Source organism: Temnothorax curvispinosus, unplaced genomic scaffold (genome assembly GCF_003070985.1).
Source record: "Temnothorax curvispinosus isolate PA1 unplaced genomic scaffold, ASM307098v1 QBEX01016763.1, whole genome shotgun sequence".
NCBI classification, from domain to species: Eukaryota; Metazoa; Arthropoda; class Insecta; order Hymenoptera; family Formicidae; genus Temnothorax; species Temnothorax curvispinosus.
Window position 1 is genome coordinate 371,726 of NW_020226543.1, and position 20,045 is coordinate 391,770.

Here is a 20,045-nt window from a genome sequence, read left to right on the forward strand (position 1 = left end):
CACGAAAAATAATTTATTAAAGAACAATTATTATTACACACACAATTTATAAATTGTAGAAATAATTCAGAAATGTATGTACTTGTAAATGATAAATTGCAAACTAGTATGTTAATATCTTTTAACATAATAATTATTAAATCCGTTTTTCTATAAAATATATTCAGAAGGCTTCCTTCCTAAAGCAGAATCCAAATTGATCGCATTTGTATCGAAGGATCCTGGCGAGTTGTGGCGGTCCGCAATAAAAGACCGTAATTTTTCCTTTCTTCTTATCCTGGAGCTGCTTGAACACCTTGTCCCAATTGGGACGGCCCGCATTCGTTCTGGTTTTCAAACCCGTGATGAGATCTCGTTTTTCCTAATCGACGAAAAGTAACGACAACAAAAATTAGTTATAAATATTAATGTGCCAAATTTTTTATCGTTTATTTAAATTCTACTAGCGTAAACTTGAAAACTGATCGCGCAATTGAAAATATTTAAATAATTATATGTGACTATAAAGATATCTCTGACCTTTTCATGCAGGAGATCCAGCGCTAATTGCAAGCCAACTGCCTTCATATCGCTTTTTTGCAATGCACTTGTGATGTACATATGCATCTCCAGAAAGTGTTCCATGGTGGTACCTAGCTCAGCCTGTTCTATTTCAAGTTGAGACAGTAAGTTTACGAACCACTCAAACGAACGTTGATTGCGGTTAATCCAAAAGAAGTCCACCTATGAAATATTCTTCGTTAAATTAAAAAATTAAATGTAATAAATATAGCATACAGCAAATATCTTCTATAATGTATCTTGTACTTTAAATTTATTGTAAATTGAAACTTGTTTTACATACATATCGGACCGTATTCATGATCCGTTCTTATTTTAAGACCGTCTTAATGTCTTAAGATGCTAATATGGCTCTGTGATTGGTTTACAACATCTTAAGATTGTACTTCAGACAATCTTATATAAGAACAAACTACGAATACCGGCCATTGATACAAAATTACACTACGCATTAATATTCTTCTCTGCTACGAGCTTGAAACTTTTAATATTGATACGAACATTATCGAGTAGCAGTAACTCACACGAATCTATTTACCTTTCGCAAATTCATTACGGTAGGCGGAATTTCGCTGGACCAGGAGAACGAGCATTTTGGACAGGTGTGTCTCGCTTTCCAATATCGATGCATAATCGATTGCAGTATAGAGGCGAAGGGTGTAACTCCGATACCAGTGGCGATCAGAACAGCGTGCTGCGCTCGGAAAATGTGACTCGACGGTGCTCCGTAAGGACCGTCTAAAAAGATCTACAATGACGACACACGGTTATTCACTCGCAACAATTGAGTGATAACTGAAGGGATCTTGAGAACGTCGTAAAAACGTTGCAAATAAAGACTGTTAGAAGATTTACCTCCAATGGTTTTCCTACAGGATAATTTATAGGCGGTTGAGAAGAACTATTGGATTTCAAATCTAAATTATCTGAGCTATCTACACCCGCTTCGCTAAACCCTTGCCTCAATCTTCCTTCCTCCGCCGCAATTTGCATTGCTATCGGTGTAATCGGCGTCACTTCATTTCCCTCCGCATTTGCGTTTGACACTGCAAACAGTATGACAAATAAAAGCTTCATGCAAAATATAACTTTATATTTTTTTCAAGTAATTACTTTCTATAATTTATAAATGTAATCAGTTACCTTAAACGATTTTTTACAAATATAATTATATCACAATGTCGCTGTAATATTATCGTACTATCTTATAAAAAGATTTTCTCTCTTTCTCTTTATAAGATATATTTCCAAATAAATGTTATCTTTTATCCCGTAATAACTTACCAACGTTGGACGACGCGCTAATCTCGTAATCGCCCGTTTCGAAACTGGGTGTTTTGAAAGCGATGATGGTTGGCTTCATCCGCATGTACCGGAAGCTTTGAGCTAATGATTTGTTCTGCGGACTCAAGTAAGCTAAGCCCAACGATTTGAATCGCGCGCATTTCATCTGACACTCGTCGAAACTCCTCTCCGATTCAGATCTCATGTAATCTCGAAGTCTACGAAATGAGAACATCACACACATTACGTACACACATATAAAATATTTTATTACGAAGATTATTATAATTATTATATCGATATTATATTGTTAATAAAATGTTCAGAGACTTAATTATAAGATAAAACGCGAAAAGAAAGAATGGAGGCTAATTTTTTGAAAACAAATACGTGTTATTATGTAATATTAATTCGCTCACGCCTTGAGTCGTTCTTTCTTCTTGCTTTTGATATGCATATCGGGCATCGAGCGTGATTTTTCAAGTGGCATTTTGCTACCAAGAAAGAATTGATGGAGTCTCCCGTCTCTTCTCGCAGCCACATCTGCCCATTCCTTATTTAACTCTGGCGTATCTATTAGACGAGTTTGTATAAAAATTTATCATAAATAATAACGTGAGATTTTGCGATTAATACGAGCTTCGATCTATTATTCTTTTGATTTTTCACAAGGATTAAATATTTTTTGTATAATAATATATTTCATTTAATCTTACGTTCTGTAGTTTTTAAATATGCAGACTGATTATTAGACGCATGTGAAGGTGGCACGCTATTCGATAAATCAGATACGAACGAAGGGTTGTCCAGGCTGTGAGGCACGGATTCCATTGAGGTTTTCTGCGTCACGATAAGAGGTGTCTTTTTGCCACTGAGAAAACTACACAGAGAGAAATATTAACATGCACAGAGGAAAAAAATGATGTTGTATCAACAGCATTAGTCTAATTGGAAATAATCTTGTTAATTCAATAACAGTATTAGTGAAACAATACTTATTTTATTAAAACAAAAGCGTGACGTATTGAATTAACAAGATTATTTCCAATTAGAGTTTAGGCTAATACAACATCTTTTTTTTCCGTGTATAAGGATTAACCTTCGGTTAAAAGTGTCATAACTTAATGTTAGAAATTATATATACTTCGAATTTTTATGAACATTACAGAATTACTTTTTATGTCTTTATACAAATATTTAATTGAATCACGATGAGCTTACGATTTCTTTCGGGGAGCACAGGCAGCATCGCAGTTCTCGGTAGGCGAAATATCGGCACAGTGAAGTTTTATTTGTTCTTTCTCAAAGTACGAGTACAAACTATTGGTCCATTCACCGACCGCACGAATGTGCAGCCACATATAATCTGTACAGAAATAATATATTAATTTTGGAAAAATATGTAAATATATAAATGCAGTAATAAAAGATGACATCACAATCAAAAGACAAAAATTTAACAGCCTTACCTTCTTGTTCGGGAGCACTGCTAATAGTGAAAGGATGCCATTCGTATCTCGCTATTACTGGGATTTTAACGAATATATAATCGCCGGGATGAAAGTGGAAGTGTGGTGGTCTCTTGATGACCAAGTGAGTCACTTTCGACGGCAAAAGGAGGCCGGAACTTATGTACGTTTTTCCACCCTGAGCCCGTAACCACAGCAATCGACGAATCTTTTCCACTAAGTATATGACGCCCGGGACGACGAACCACTTCCAGAAGTTAGGGCCATGGAAGATCATCAGAATCCAGAACGGTATGTACAGCAGATGGGACCAATAGAATATCTTGCGACAAAGAATTATTCCAATTAAAGGGACTTGCAATAAAAATATTGCTCTCAGACATCTTGAGAATCATAAAGACTAATCCTTAAATTGACAAATAAATGGAACTAATGGATGTAATATACTGTAAAAAAATATTTATACCTCGAAACAACCTCCACGTCGTACAAACGGCAACGAACAAACGCTCATAATGACGAGAATAATAAGTAGAACTACCCCAGTCGGATATGCACTGCCTGCCACCAGACCGTATTTTCCGGGTCGACTCGTTAACAACCATTCAGACATGGTGTAGTTGCCGCTATTCATTTCCTCGTCTTTTATTATTACCGTACCTACAAGTATATATTTAGATATCGTTAATTACAATTTTAATTTAATTCGATATACGATAAAAATATTAAATTAAATTAAGATAATAAAAATCATTTAACACGGTCTTCATTAGAATTTTAGCAAAAGATTTTTAACACTTTAAGTGTTGTGCTAAAATAACGTAACTTTATAGTAAAATGGAAAAGTTATTAAATATACCGCAGTAAATAAGATGCATCAGAGTGTGTACAATGCTGAAGATTCCGATCAATATTCCCGTCATTTTATGAAGATATATGTGATGATCTAGGGGCACTACGGAATTAAAGCTGTGCGTTCGCAAAAACGTAATGCACTGGCGCAGCATCAAGACCAGGATGAACGTGCAGTCAAAGTTCAAACATTGTCCTAAAATGCATTTTCAAAATAAATATAATTTGCACATTTCTCTTAGACATTAATTTAACAGAAATTTAATCTAAAAGCTTTAATAAATCAGTGTGAAACATTTTTAAACTAGAATAAAATTTCTACGAGACTTGTTTATATAATAAATTTAAAATAGTTGATAGTTGATAGTTAAAAAAGACTTAAATATCGTATTGTTATACTTTCCTTACCGCACGCACGCGCGAACATTATATAGCCGTTGTCATTCCGATACTCGTAGAGACGAGAGACGAAGAGGGCCACGTTGATAAACATGAACAACGAAATAAAGGCGATAAAGACGTAATTATTCTTCATGTACGGCTTTGTTAGTTGATATGGACGAAGGGAGGAAATCGTCCGCAAAATGGATTTTGGCTTTGATTTCGGCTGCGGTGGCACCAACCATCGATCTATGCTGCGATTATTATATTTTTATTCCTTACGTTTAGTATTTGCTTTAAGAATTTGGAATTTAACGTGATAATTGAAGGCGCATCGAGGACTTAATTATGAAAATTAACTGACAATGAGCGAATTTGCTTTTTCAATTCTTAGAATTCCACAACTCTGTACTTGTGAATTCTTTTTACATTTTGTATAATTCTTCATCTCTAACCTGATCGAGAGATTTTCCAGCAAACCCTCGTGCTTCTCCAATTGCTTTTTTAGAGCTTCAAAAGTGATCGCTCCTCTATTTCCTTGATCAGCATCCTCGAAGAGCGCAATTGTCAGATCTTCGATTTGCTCGTCGCTGAACTTCATTCCATTTTCCTCCATGCAAGCTCTCATAACATGTTCTAACTCGCGAAGTTGTATTAATCCATCACCTTTTATCATTTAAAGAAATCAATATAAAATAAAAATGGTTTATACTTAGACAAAAATATCAAAATGTTTGAAAGACATTTTAATTTTTCACAAATACGCTTTAGTCTTTTAAAAGTCTTTGGAATATACATACTTTTGGCAAATTGTGCTTAAATCTTTATTTATATAATTTACTATTACTTGTTATTTTATTTATTTGTTACATTTTAGGGAAAATAAGTTCAATTTTTTTTTCATAAATATTTCACGCGAGTGAATAAGACTAGACATTACCATCGATATCATAGACTTTGAAAAGAAACCTAATTTTATCGTTCGGGGATTTTCCAGCGAATTGGTGCATGGCGTCCAGAAATTCTTGAAGCGATATCGTGCCGGAGTTGTCTTTGTCGAATATTTGAAAGACTCTCTCGGTAAAGAACGGCTGAAAGATAATAAGATAAATATTGCGCCCTGATTTATTCCTTGGCGAATAAAATTGATGTATTCGTTTTTTGATACAAAATTTTATCCACCCGACGCATGTATTCTGCTTGGTATAAAATTGGAAGAGACAAGCAATATCAATTAAAAAAGTTGAAATTACGACTTTTAGAGAAACGAGAAATTAGTATTTCGCGTTTGAGAGATGAAGAATACTTATGCCTCCAGCCTACGTTCTTCGAAGTAACGATCGTTTTGAATTCCTCACGGCGTATCTCTCCCTCGTTTCCGACAGTTTGCTTAAATATCTTTTCCAGCCACTCGAGATTTCCTTTATCGAAGCCAGCGCGTGGTCTGACACAAGATTTTAGTCAGGTAATACATAAAAGCTTGAAAGAGCTGATAAAACTAAGAAATTTAATAAAAACGAAAGAGCGATAATAATAAATTAATTTTGTAATAAAGCATGTTACCTGCTATTGGTCACGCCAAATATCATCTCCATGATTTGGGTGGACGTTACATATCCCGAATTCTCCTGATCAATTAACCGGAACAATTTCTCAACTATCTACGACATGTAATGCACATGATTTTCTACGTATCAAAGAATAAACATTTTTAAATGTTGTTTCTCGCTGCCGCGCTGCTCCGTATCTTATTTTCCACGCATTCTTTCGCGACGGTGATAAATTGAAACTCTCTCGGTCATCTGTTACGCTCGATTCGTATTCATCAATTCATCTAACATCTAATTGTATTGTTTCAGCGATCCGTGTAAATAATTATGTTTGTTTTAGATTTTTAGAAAACGCGAAAGAATAGTTTTATTTACTATCTACAATATCGCAACACAAAAAATTGCATAAAATGCGGAGTATTTGAATTAATGAGATATTCGCGACAATCGCGACAAATTAAAATAAAAAACACATTATGTAAAATGTTGTTCTCGAATCAAATCTATACGCACACTGATGACTTTTATTTTTAAAATGGAAATGGATAAGAAATTTGCAAACTTGTTCCAGTGTAAACACTTTATAAATTTAAATGAAGCATTTTAGATGGACATTTATTATTTTGTTTATTATCCTGTCTCACTTTGACATTTAGTTATATAGATAATTATTAATTTTTTTCACTTATTTATTTACTTATTTACATAAATGGATAGAGCAACTTACTCCTTTGGTATAAAAGATCTGTTGAAAATTGGCGAGATTTACTGGATTCTCTCCACACAGCACGTATGCGACGCTTTCGATCTGATCGATAAAATCATTTTGCTTCTCGTTCCTAATAAAAAAAATAAAAACATTTAATGAGACGAACATAAGTATACTTAAAGTTTATTATTAAAAGATTACGATACATGCATGGATGTTCATATAATAAAAACTTATTCTTACGTCAGCCTTCCCTTGAGGAATTCGAGCCATTCATCCTGTTTCAGCAACCCATCGCAATCTTGATCGAACAGTATAAATAATTTCCCAAGAAGCACCTGTGGAAAACATCGATAAATCATAAATAACAAACGTTGATTTTCTGTTGAAAGCTGTACAGGGAAAAAGATAAATGTTGCAAATTCTTAGAACAATTTGAAACTTCTATAATTAAGTCAATTTTATTTAAGAAAAACCAACACAATGGTATTTTGTTGAAAAAATTAATATCGCAGGCTGTTCGAGAGATTGTACATTTGACATGTAAATCGCCTAAAATGTGTCTCTTATTACACGTGCGCGTAATCTGGGGCAAAGTTAATATGTGATAATGGAAGCGTATTTATTAAAATTCTAGCCTCAGGTGCGTATGACGACGTCAACGTTAACATCGATATGACGCGTATCGATCACCATCGGCGTGGATCTCGACGGCTGTATACACGTATATATTTCACTCTCGATCGTTAAGAAATAGGTCAGTGTCGTGAGAGATTACACTGCGTGTTCCCTCGTCAAATACGTGGTCCAGAAACGTGTCCCAATCTCGTGAGATATGGTTAGCGAATATGATATATATATACGCCCAGGTAATGTCAGAACCATTTTTCACAACAGACACAAGTTTTAATGACAAAACTTTTTACAATAACTCACTTAAAATCACACTTAAACTTTCTTTTAAAAAAGATTTAACTACAGTCAAGTTAATTACAGAACAAGAAAGAATTAATTACAAAAATGAAAAAATTATTTACATTTAAAAACATTTAAAAAATTTACAAAGAAAAGTTTATTACTAAAAGGGAGTTGAGAATTAATAAAGTTTATTATGTTTGTGTATACGTATATATATAAAAAAAATTTCGATGATTTAATAAGATTTTTTAACACATTGCGAGTAATAAAAAAAATTAATAAAACAAATTGAATGAAATATCCAAATAAGAATTTTAATATGTCTGATTTATAATACCATATGCAGATAAAGACTGGAATTTTACATTGCATTTACAATGCTACGATTAATCTGTGTCCGGCTTTGAAAATAAGCCATGCGAGAGAAAAATATTAATGTCTCTAATCAATCATTCTTATAATTTCTACCTCTTGCATATACAGGGCAAAAATAAGGAGAAAGATAATAATTAATCACAGCAAATATATAGGCTTGATGTGGCAGCTTAACATCTTTGTGATATAATTTTAAACAAAAATATTCGATTGAAAGATTCATATGTTACTACTTAACATTAGAAACTTACGTTAAACTATATCGCGTACAATAAAAAAATATATTATTTGTTTTTTAACTCAATTTAAATTTAATTAAACCAAGTTGACTTTAATTTAACATAATTTGACTAAGTCCCGAATTTAAAATTGTAATTCCTTATTTAATTGGATTTTAATAAGAACCTTGACGTTTTAATCATGTAAATCGGCATTTAACGATGCTTAATCGATAACGCTTCGGCGATTTGCGCCGGCAGCGGTTAAAGGGTTAATGGATAGTTAGCAAACGAGGTATCGGTCCCGGTCGACGCTGTGCTCTGCTCTACGATTGGTCTCCACGATCGATCGATCGGTCCCAAGCGACCGGGAGGCGCTCGGGGCATCAAGGCCTGCCGCCCGGGGCGATCGGCCACCTTGATCGAAAAGCAGGGGCCCTCGATAGAGCCCCCTCGTTTGCTTCGATCATATCGTCACCGCCTCGGGTCTCCTTTTCCTACGCGGATTCTCAAGAGTGAACTCATTGCTCCGCCGATCGCGCGCGATCCTCTACAAAGGAGACGATTGTCCAGTCCGATAAATGGGTACACACGATACGAGATCGCAAATCTCAGTCAAAAGCATTTCAGTTCCGATAAGGTAAATCTCGTCGCAGCTCTCCTTATTCGGCAAAGTATCTTCTCATAATTGGAAGAGAGATGCCGCGCATGAATGGGCTTAAGTCTTCTTATTCTGGAGCAAAAGATGCTTAGTTCGCACTTCGCTTGTAGAAAGATAATCTTTAAATCTGAAGAAGCGAGATTGTCTCACTCTTACGATAAATAAATCTTTTCAAATCAAGGCGTCAAGTGAGTTTTTATTGGCTGTCTTAAACGAAATTGAAATTTTACGCCTTGATGTACACGGTAAGTATATGTCACACTTGTCAAAAAAAACCTTGCGCAGTCTTAAACGATATAATGACAGCGCTTTCCGTCGGAGTGTGAAATGATTGACTGGGTGATCGATTGTAATCTCATAGTGTCGATGTATGTGCGAATATGTGTCTTGATCTATTTTTTGTTTCATGTATGTTGTAAGTGACAGTTTAAAAGACAGTTCAATTCAGAATATAAATGCAAAAACCTTTTCTCCACGTTCTGATAAGCTTCTTTTGGTACCGAATAAGAAAAGAGTATTGCGTAAAAAATCTAAGAGAATTGCATCAATTTTGTTATAAAAGTTTTGATTTTGTGAAGAATAATTGATTATTGAAAAATTTAATTGTGTGAGAGAAGTTTGTTAGACAAATGGAATTTAATCTCTTTAACAATGTATATTTAAAATATATTTAAAAATTGATAAAAATTATATATAAAATATATATAGATATCATATATTCTAATTTTTTGAACAAACATATTTTTATTTCTTAAAATCTGCAGATCATAAAAATACGCTTATTCGATGATTATTCGGTGGCAATAATTTACCTTGCTTTATATAAGCACAAGAAATTAATTTTGTAAATAAAAGTTGAAATTGATAAATCTATCTATTTTTTGTCACTACTTTTTTATTTACTAAAATCTACAAGATTTTTATATCATATTTACTTATGATTTTGCTTCATAGTTATATTTGTCTTAAATAAATATTACTATCTAAATACAGATAAATCACGATAAAAAAAAACGATTGAAAAAAACCTGTAAATGCTTTTTAAAAGAACCATAATTGCTCGACAAACCAATATTCTCGGTGATGTAACGTCGACGCCGCGACGTTTCATGTTTAGTGCCACGCGAACCTTCTTTTTCTTCACGAAAGAAAGTGAGGCAGCAAGGCAATAATTACAATAATTGCAATTCTTCATGGCCGCTTTAAGAAAGTGCCGGGTTACGATCACGAGGACGTTCCTACCCTCTCGTTATAAACCTGTACTAATTTACTAGAGGGTTAGTAGTTTAGAAACTTTAGCGCCATGTGGTTTTGCAAACCGAAGTTTATATTCATGATATATTATCTTTGTGGCAAAAAGAAACAAAGTATTTTATTGACGTAGCTACTTTTTGCTTTATAAAAAAAAGTTTTGAAAGTTCACGTGGAAAGTAATATAGATATATATTCTACTGGACGTGAAAGGGTTAAATTGCTGGACCACCATTTTTATATCCCTGTCCTGAGTCTTTAGCTTGCCGATTTAATAATTTTTGCATTTAATAATAATTGCTCTCACATGAAATACGACACTTTTACCGGGTTTCACGATTCCTTTCCGAGATATGACGTGTTACTTACTTTACATGAAATGCATATCAAAGCTGTTTCGAAACCCTCGAAAAAACCATCGTAAAATTAATCCGTATCGTAAAACTCTGGATATACTTCTCGTATTTTATGAATAAAAGCCGCGATCTTTATTTTATTTAAAAAAAGTGACGATTCCGATGCTTTTATGTATTCCGAACAAGTTTATAAATATTTTACTTTATATTTATGTTTACGGAATTTGTTTATATTTGCGGGAACTCAGAATTGTGTTAATACTTAAGTTTCATTAATATTGTTTCTTCTACACAACTTCGAGTTTTTAAAAAATTATTATTTGTTTATTTTTCTCTTTTGCTGTCAAGAGTATTATTTACAATGTCTAACGAAAAGAATTGTCGAGATAAAAACAAAAGACACAGATCAAAACGTCGCCCGTTATAAATTTAATCGGATTACTATACTTCATAATATTTGTTAATTTTTCTACTCATATCTAGTTTCTATTGCAATCTATTGCGGTACCTGATCACGAAAGAGTTTTCTAAAGGCCTCTTTGCTGTAGCGCCCGGATCTTTCTTCCTGCACTATCTCCTTGCACTCCTTCAGAATGGTCGTCCTCCTCTTTTCGATCAGACATTCCTCCTCCATGCAGATGATATTCTCTTCCATGTTATTGAATATTTTTCACGACAAGCGCTACGCGAGAAACGAGGGTGTCACCGAAGAAACGAGATCACAACCACTTTGGCAATTCATCACGGGATCAACAAAATTCCTCGCATTTCTTGTCGCTCGCTATCTTGTTTGGAACACGAGTAATTCAACAGATCAGTCGTGTGATGTTTGAAAGGTTATATTTATAAATTTCCACTGTTGTGTTAGTTCAATGGGAATAAAGTCTACACTTATATTGTATATTATTAAGTTACAATTATAATATCACAAACAAGACATTTAGAAATTTAATTTGTTTTCCCCCGTTTACAGTTTAGCAAAGAAAGGACAATCGAGAAATCAATGTTTTAACGCAACTTTTTCTAATTATTTAATAAAAGCAATTCAAATAAAAAATACAATGAGATTATTATATATATTCAGGAGATATTACATTTCTAATAATTCTTACAAAAATGATATTAATTTTTTTGTCTTTTTTTAAATCTTATTTTTTCCTTAGCGCTTGATTTCACTTAAAAGAATACAAACATTTTTAGTATGTTAGATATTTAACTTTTAAGTTAGAAAAATATAAAAACTCCAGGCAAACACATTCTCCTTTATTTGAATGGCACAATTCCGGCACAATTTCTATTTTATTTACCTTACTTTCGCGCATGAAACTCGGAAACACAGATAACATAAGTATACATGAATACGCACTAGTTTTCTACCCCTTGCGACTATAAAATATAAATTAATGCGGCTGTTTTTTCGTAAATTTTTCTCGCCAAAAGAAATATATAATCTGCATATAATGTGTGTATCAGTTAAAGAAAGAAAAAAATAAACAATTTTTTTTTCTTTGTCACGTTTTTTTTTCCTTATCCGTGAACAAGGGTTTTCGACAATAGCCGGTAATTAATTAGGCGTGTAAACGGTCCTACCTCTCGGTACTTAAGAATGAGAGCTCGGTTCAACGTACGTATGAAAATTCACTTTATCGCCGCGATATCAAAACAAGCGAGATCGCCTTGTTAACGCGCCTCGACGTTACTGACAGAAGTTCTTGAATGAAAATCATCCTCGGGGCATCAACGAGACGCGCGGATGTCGCCGGCTGGCTGGAAACGCGTTGGTGCCGGTAAACGCTCGTATTGGATCGCAGGGCGACACAGGTGAGGGAACAAGAGAGGAGGACAGCGAGAGAGGAAAGGAGACGGCGATCGCGGGTTTTGCTGGCGATTCAGATCGTGTGGGGATAGAGGAGAGACACACGGACAACCTTTCACTTTTTGACAAGTTCTGGGTTCCTCCCCCCACCCCCTGTCGTAGCTCTCCTCGTCCTTCTATTTCTTGCGTGTGTTTAAAGTGTATAGATACGTCAAGATCTGAAGGCTAGTTTGCAAATAATGTCCGATTGCCAATGCTGGAATTAGATAACAAATATAAGTCCGCTGGTTGGAAAAAATTTATTCTCGTTTAACATTAGGAATAATCCTTTGCGTGAATATTATCTTGAATAAAGGTGTCCATTACATAAATATGATGATGACTTTTGGGAATCGTCATTCTTCTCTTTCACGTGCATAATATATTAACAACGCATAATAATAAAATAAAGAACAAGATTTATTTCGTTGGTATATGCGTCAAAGATAAATTATCGAGTTGCTTTTGAGATATACATGGTTGTCTTTTTGGGAATACCAATTTATTTTAAAAATTCTTCTTCTTCATCTGGAATGTGAGAGAAAGTTACGAAATCGATTCGACGAACAGCCAGAGTTTTACAAATGTTTGTCAATAAGTTTCTATCGTTCGCAGTTGCGACGCGCGCATAAATACGCAAACATTTTTATTAGTAATAATAATTTGTAAAACGTCGATGCCTGGTACTTTACATAGTAAATGGAGAATGCGCGTTATATTTATCGCTAATGGCGATAATTAAATAATTAATTGTGATAATTAAAACGGTTACTCCAACGACAATGTATGTACAATACCAAATACCGCTCGGATATTACAGTTTTCGTTAGAATTATCGCAACTTCAACCACGTTCGATCCATAAAGGTCGTCTAGAGATGCGCTTGCGCTTCCCGGAGCACCTGCGCTTTGGAAGTCGTGCGAACCGAGCCTTCGACGCGTTTTGTTTGCCCCTAGTCTCTCGGGGTAGGATCAACAACGAGCCATGAATGTGTCCTGAAAACTGACGCTCTTCTGAGATGAGCCTCGCGTCTTTCGAGCCGATTGAACATACATCAGTCTCTGGCAGAGGAACTCCATGAAATAGCCCGAGTTTAGTCCTGGCACAAGGTCTGGTCAAAGTAATTTTTTATTGACGATGTGTAATAATTTTTTAAGGTGATATAATACTCGCTTTATAGAATTTCGAACGTATAATAAATCTTATATCGTAATATTGACATGATATAAAAATGTTATTACGAAAATATAAATTTAGAATTATAAAAATGAAAAATATTTAATAAAGATTATACATTAAATATTATAAAGTTTTGAAAATTATTATTACAAAATTTTTTTTTAATTTTTATAACATATGTATCTTAAGAAACATCTTCTTTTTTTAAATTTATAATACATAAAGATTGACATTAAAAAACTTTTTAAATCTCGAACAGTCTGAAAATTAATGCAAATTTCATCGTGTGTTAAAAAACATATACTACATTATGGAATAAAAATTTAACTTGTCTCTTGCATATTTATAGATGACATTTGACGTGATTCGATTCACGAATATATTATTCTTCCTCCTTTGGAGCAACCAAATAAGATGTTACAACGTTCCTTGCACATTCAACACCATGTGCATGTGTTGGGTCCAGGATGACGATGATGATTTCACGAAGATGGATATCAGTTGTATGGGAGTTCCATTCGCACGATTTCCTGGTATGCAAAAGAAGACTTAATGTCACTATTGGTTAAAATTATTTTCTTGAATATAAGCATTTCCTTTAGTTATTTTATTACAACAGTAAACACTGTGTTCTTGTTCTTATATACTTGTCATTATTTGCATACTTTATCACTTATGCTTAGTGTGCATGCGTAGTGTGTATGCGTAGTGCATGCAAAAATTTCGAAATATAATCAAGCAAATAAAACAGAATTTATCAAAAACATTTCAGACGTATCGGTGAGCTACGTGGCGCAGCTAGATATTGCTGGATCCGGGATACAAGTTTTAGACAATGACGCACTTGCGAGTTCCGCAGGTGTCGAGGCACTGGGGCTAATGAGCAATCGATTATCCAGCATAGGTGATAAGTCTCTGCTGTAAGTTTACTTTTTTTTTCATGCATGCTACGTAACCTTATATATTTTACGTAATAAATTGACTGTGGGACAATGGTGTTTTGCTCAGATTAATTTATGATTCAAATCTTTCAATAAATAATGAATTTAAACATATCCAAATTTAATGTATTAATGCAATTATCTTGGAGCAAAACTCTGGAGAACGATGATTGAGATGTTATATCTTTAATGTCTTTTTTGTAAGAGGTGTTACGGACAGTCTACGTTCTCTGGATCTAAGCTACAATTCCCTTGAAGATGTGCCTTTCAAGGTTTTTCGCAATCTAAGGAAATTGAATTGGCTCAACATGCACAGGTATGTGTGACATATTTTTTAGTTTATTAATTAATTAATTATCACTTATTCTGAGAAGCTCTGTTACATTTTATATATCTTATCCAGTTTATGAAAAAATCGTCTATTTTAAATGGTGTCCTTCTAGTTTTTATTTACAAAAATAAAATATTATTCCTATTATAGTAATAATTAAACTTTTGTTTTATTTTGACTATATATTCTTATATTTACTACATTACTTTTTCTATTTTTCTTAGCATTCTAAGAAAAATTAGACAGATCAAGAATAACATTTTATATATAAGAAACTGTTGAAAAAAGAAATATTTTAATTATAAAACTTATTAATTATTAGTAATCATTTAACGTCGTTGGATGGCGACTGGGGCCACACCAAGGAGACTCTAACAAACGCATTCTTCGGCGATAACTCGATCACCGAAGTGCCCAGGGTCTTCTCGAGTTTCGCCACCCTGGTATGGCTGAATCTAGACAGCAACAACATCGAGGAGCTCTCGAAAGATTGTCTACCACCAAACATGCACACCTTGAGCATCAATAATAATCTCTTGAAAGAATTCCCACAATCCTTGGGTGGTCTGAAAGAACTAACTTGGCTTTATATGAGAGGAAATGATCTCCGGTATCTGGAGCTGCCGGATTTCCGCAGTTCCAATTTGGAGCTCATCGACGTCAGCGAGAATTCCATCGAATGGATGAAGACACCCACTTTGAGCAATCACACCGTCAAAGTCAGAGACTTTAATCTAGCCGGAAACAAACTGATCTCGTTGCCAGGCAGAATGTTCGATCGCCTCGAGACCAGAAGAATTCACCTGTCGTCGAACAGTATCAGAAATGTTGATAGGGAAGCGTTTCACGGTCTCGAGGATACTCTCGAATATTTGAACCTGGAGAATAATGATTTGCCGACAGTACCGAGCGCCGTCAGCCAGTTGAGAATGTTGTCGTATCTCTATTTGGCTAACAATGAGATTAGGAATATTTCCGGGGAGGCCTTTCAAGAATTCGCGGAGCATCTGAAAGCCCTTTCTCTCGCGACCAACAGTTTGGATGCGGTGCCTGTGGCTGCTTTGTCCAGGTAATTTTAACGTCATTGCATATGTGATCTGTCCTTTACTTTCATACTTTGATAATCTCGAGAAAAAAATTTTCATAACAATTAATTTCCTAGATGCAATAAAACAAAATTTTTGAAATAAAATTTTAGATCATTTGTTGATAATAAATTTATATTTTTACACAAGAGGAGTCTTCGCTATTTATAAATAATAAGTTTCAGAAATAAAAGATGTAAATAATTTGGTTATTTTTATAAAAGTTTTAATAAATTTTTTAGAAAAATGTTTTAATTTAATGTTTCGATAAAATTAATTAATTTTTAAAATGTAAATTATACGATAAAAAGACAGAACTACAGATAAAAAGTCGATCCATTTTTATTATTATCGAAAAAATACATTCATTGTATATAATTTGTATAAAAGTATAAAAAATAAAGACGAATAGCTACCTGTATTATAATTGGAGTGCGCGGAGTTTCGTATCGTATAGATAGATCGTAAAAAGGTCAAAATAAATCACACAGTACGGAGGTACGAATCAATAATTATATGAGATCCTAAAGCGCGGAAAGAAAGTTTGATGCAACGTATCTGACGATCGGTTTTCGAAACAGATGCCAGAGGCTATTGCACCTGAATCTCGGTTACAACAAGATCTCCCACGTCGAGCCGGGTGATTTCGAGTGGGCCGAGGACCTTGAGATCTTATTGCTCAGGAACAATATCCTGACGAAACTGAAAGCCGAGACTTTCAAGGGAGCCGGTGCGTCGCCTGTAATTTTGATTGCAAAAGTATATTGTCCGAAATAAGTAATCGCTATACGTCACGAAGAAGTCAATGATACGGAATCAAATCGCACATTGCTCACGCGCTACCGAAGCGCACTTTTCATGCAAATGTTATAATTATAAGCATGCGAGTTTGTCTTTAATAGAGCTTTCTCTTAGGTAAACTAAAAGAGCTCAGCCTGTCCTTCAATCACTTGACGGAACTCGACGACGACTGCTTCGTCGGTCTCGAGGAGAGCCTGGACATTCTCGAGCTGAGCTTCGCCTTCGCCACGGACGTTTTTCCGCAGCGCGCCCTCAGGCCACTCTCGAATCTCCGCTGGCTGGTTTTGGACAACAACAATTTCCAGACGATCGAGGCGACAGCCTTCTACTCCTTTCAGCAGCTGCGCTACGTTAATATGGAATCGAACAGGCTGCATTACTTGCCCGAAAGGATCTTTCTCTCGAGCGTGCACCCGGAGTTAAGAGACGTCAAACTGGGATACAATTTTCTGGAGGCGATACCGGAGTCGAGTTTCCACAATCTGACCGAGCTGCTGTCACTCGACCTGACCGGCAATCGTATAAAAGTTTTGGCGTCCGGCTCCATCGTGGACTGTCCAAAACTGGTGACCATATCGTTGGCTTACAACCGGATACAGAAGATGGAGAAGAACGCGTTGTGCGGCCTGTCCAGCTTGCGTTTCCTCCATTTGGAATTCAATAAGCTGACCGTGCTGGACTTGGACGCTATCGCGGAGATCGGTGGCTCCGATTTCGCCCTGAACGTTTCCTACAACGCGATCGCGTCCGTCGACTCGGGATCCATGATGAACAATCTTACGAGATTGGATCTCGGATTTAATAATATCAGCCATTTGCCGGCGAACACGTTTTACAGAACGCCCGATTTGAAGAACTTATATCTGCAGAACAACTTTCTCGCCACGATTGATCCTGGTGAGAAGATACACAATCGTTCTCTTCCTTCTTTTTAATCGCGGAAACCGATTCTCAGCAGTTTTAACTCTTTTTATCGAAGACGCGATATATTTAGACTTGCGTTTCAAGTTGTAAAAAGTATTCCTTTGATTCACAAATAATAAAATTGTTAAGTGACTGTGATATATAACGTTTCAGGAACATTCGCGTTCCCTCACTTGGAAACTCTGGACCTGAGCAACAACAAGATAGACACTTTGCGTAAACAGTCCTTCCACGGTTTGGAGTCCCTTCAGTGGCTGAACCTCGGCGGAAACGAGATAACGCAGCTGTCGACGGAGCAGTTCAGGAATCTGAAAAGTCTGAGGATCCTGATTCTTTCGAGCAACAAAATTCGTTCGTTGCCGAAGGACGTTTTCGAGGGCACCAGATTAGAGATTCTCGAGCTCAGTCACAACAAATTCACCGTCGTGCCCTCGTCGTCGTTCCTGGAAGTCGGCTATACGCTGAGGGATCTCAACATGGCTGAGAATTTCCTGGATCACCTTGACTCGACCGCTTTCCCGACTTCTCAGCTGGTATCTCTGAATCTGGCGCAAAATCGTCTGACCATTCTGCCGGATAATTCGTTCGTTTCCCTGGGAAAATTACTGAGCCTGAACGTATCTCAGAACGTTCTCCAGGCGAACTTTAAGGAGTTGTTTCATTATTTGCCAGATCTCAGACATCTCTATCTGGCCAGTTGTGGTCTCAGAAGCGTACCGCTCCTACCATTGACGAATTTAAATATCTTGGATTTGTCTTTTAACAGTGTCGACGAGACTACCGACAAGCAGTTTCAATATTTGGAACGTTTGAAGATTCTTTTACTGGTAAATAACTCGTTGACGTTAATGCCCGGTGTTAGATTGAGCCTCTTGAGGGAGCTTGATGTTTCTGGCAATCCTATCGAGGTTAGTTAAAATTAAAATAATCAAGATAAGTGTTTTTTTTTATTATTATTTTTAAAGAGAAAAAATTAAGAACGTCAATAATGAGTCTAATGTTTTTACAGGAACTGACGAAGGAGAGCTTCTCGGGCTACCCGAGATTAGAGAAATTAAACTTGAGAAATTTGAATCGAACCAAATCAGTGGACAGGGACTGTCTGCAACCTTTGAAATATTTAAAACACCTGCGAATTCAAACGTGGCCGCAGGCCGACGGGTTTCATCTGCGTCACTTGCTGTCCGGCTTGCCGCTTCGAACGGTCGAGATTCAGGTGACGGAGCACCTGCTCAAGCATCAGATACAAAACGTCTTCACGAAGCAATTGAGAGAGCTGACGATCACCGGAAACGATCTCGAGTTGATCTCCTCCGAAGCGTTCTCCACTATCGAAGGCGGGGAGCTGATATTGAGAATCAAAGACACGCACGTACAACGACTGCAGTCGGATATTTTTCTATCGTTGACGAAGAGATTGTCGCAGCTCACTTTGGACCTAAGGAACAATCATATCAACGAATTAAGTCCGTCAATAATTTACGGAAATCTTTCCTGGGAGACTGTGGGGACCAACATGGTGGCTGGTAAGTTTGTAATATGTAACAGAAATATAAATATAAGTGTTTTAATAAAAGACAAAGGAGAGATAAAAGGGGCCAACGAATTAAGCCGGGTGTACGTGCTAAGAATGTATTACAAATTTAAATAAATAATGTGACATACGTTCGACCTGCAATAAAGTCATCTTCAGTGCGCTATAATTAAAAACTAAAATTATAATAAGGTTTTAATAAAATAACTGATAATTTTTATAATGTAGTCCAGCATCTTTTTTTTTAAACAAAAATTCTTAAAGTCACAGTAATTAATGTGCCTAAAAATGTCATTGGAGGACACGTGCTAGCGCGAACGGTGATCTTTCTTCAGGTGGACTGCAGGTATCCGGCAATCCGCTCGAATGCGACTGCGAGATCGCGTGGCTGAGCCTGTGGCTGCGCCGGTGGCTCAGAGAGTCCCGGCAGATTCACACGGCGTCGCAATCCGACGCGAGACAACTCAGGACCATAGCCGGCCGAGCCGTATGCACGGAAACAACGCCGTCTTACTCCTCCGACAAGGTCCTGCTGACTTTGGGCACGCCGCACACCGCCTGCCAAGCGTCCGCCCTCAGCTCGGGCAATTACGAGCGGCTGGCGACAGCCTGGTTGGCCTTCGTCAAATTCTTCATCCTCGTTTTCATCGCCAATTAACTGTACGGAGTTTATATCGCAACCTCTCGCGATGGGCCTAGTCTTTTTGAAGTTCACGAGATGTGATCTTTTTTAATGTAAAGATTTACCAATAAAAGTAGTTAAATAATTACGAGAAACGCTTCTTATTATTTCCATGATTAATACTAAGA

General features: G+C 36.0%; 2 protein-coding genes across 6 annotated transcripts; one reads left to right on the plus strand and one right to left on the minus strand.

Moving 5' to 3' along the window:
• Positions 1-64: 64 nt before the first annotated feature.
• Positions 65-12,312, minus strand: LOC112466971 (NADPH oxidase 5). 4 transcript variants are annotated; one of them, XM_025035364.1, is made up of 20 exons: positions 12,214-12,312; positions 11,094-11,366; positions 7,050-7,144; positions 6,825-6,936; positions 6,111-6,208; positions 5,871-5,991; positions 5,488-5,638; positions 5,003-5,213; positions 4,575-4,801; positions 4,174-4,362; positions 3,781-3,974; positions 3,315-3,636; positions 3,067-3,211; positions 2,562-2,725; positions 2,265-2,418; positions 1,846-2,063; positions 1,417-1,607; positions 1,100-1,309; positions 520-723; positions 164-361 (listed from the first exon to the last, which is right to left on the minus strand). In XM_025035364.1, exons 2-20 carry the CDS (start codon positions 11,238-11,240, stop codon positions 164-166), a joined length of 3,351 nt encoding a protein of 1,116 aa, XP_024891132.1. In that variant the 5' UTR covers positions 11,241-11,366; positions 12,214-12,312. The 4 variants fall into 4 exon arrangements, with proteins under 4 accessions (XP_024891133.1, XP_024891132.1, XP_024891131.1 ...); XM_025035363.1 differs by having other exon boundaries at positions 12,176-12,312; XM_025035362.1 differs by having other exon boundaries at positions 11,094-11,370; positions 12,176-12,312.
• Positions 12,313-13,366: 1,054 nt separating this feature from the next.
• On the plus strand, positions 13,367-20,022 carry LOC112466961 (chaoptin-like). 2 transcript variants are annotated; one of them, XM_025035342.1, is made up of 10 exons: positions 13,367-13,549; positions 13,969-14,152; positions 14,392-14,539; positions 14,766-14,876; positions 15,214-15,960; positions 16,558-16,706; positions 16,892-17,674; positions 17,855-18,609; positions 18,711-19,227; positions 19,571-20,021. In XM_025035342.1, exons 2-10 carry the CDS (start codon positions 13,969-13,971, stop codon positions 19,891-19,893), a joined length of 3,717 nt encoding a protein of 1,238 aa, XP_024891110.1. In that variant the 5' UTR covers positions 13,367-13,549; the 3' UTR covers positions 19,894-20,021. The 2 variants fall into 2 exon arrangements, with proteins under 2 accessions (XP_024891110.1, XP_024891111.1); XM_025035343.1 differs by lacking the exons at positions 13,367-13,549; positions 13,969-14,152 and having other exon boundaries at positions 14,447-14,539; positions 14,768-14,876; positions 19,571-20,022.
• Positions 20,023-20,045: the final 23 nt, after the last annotated feature.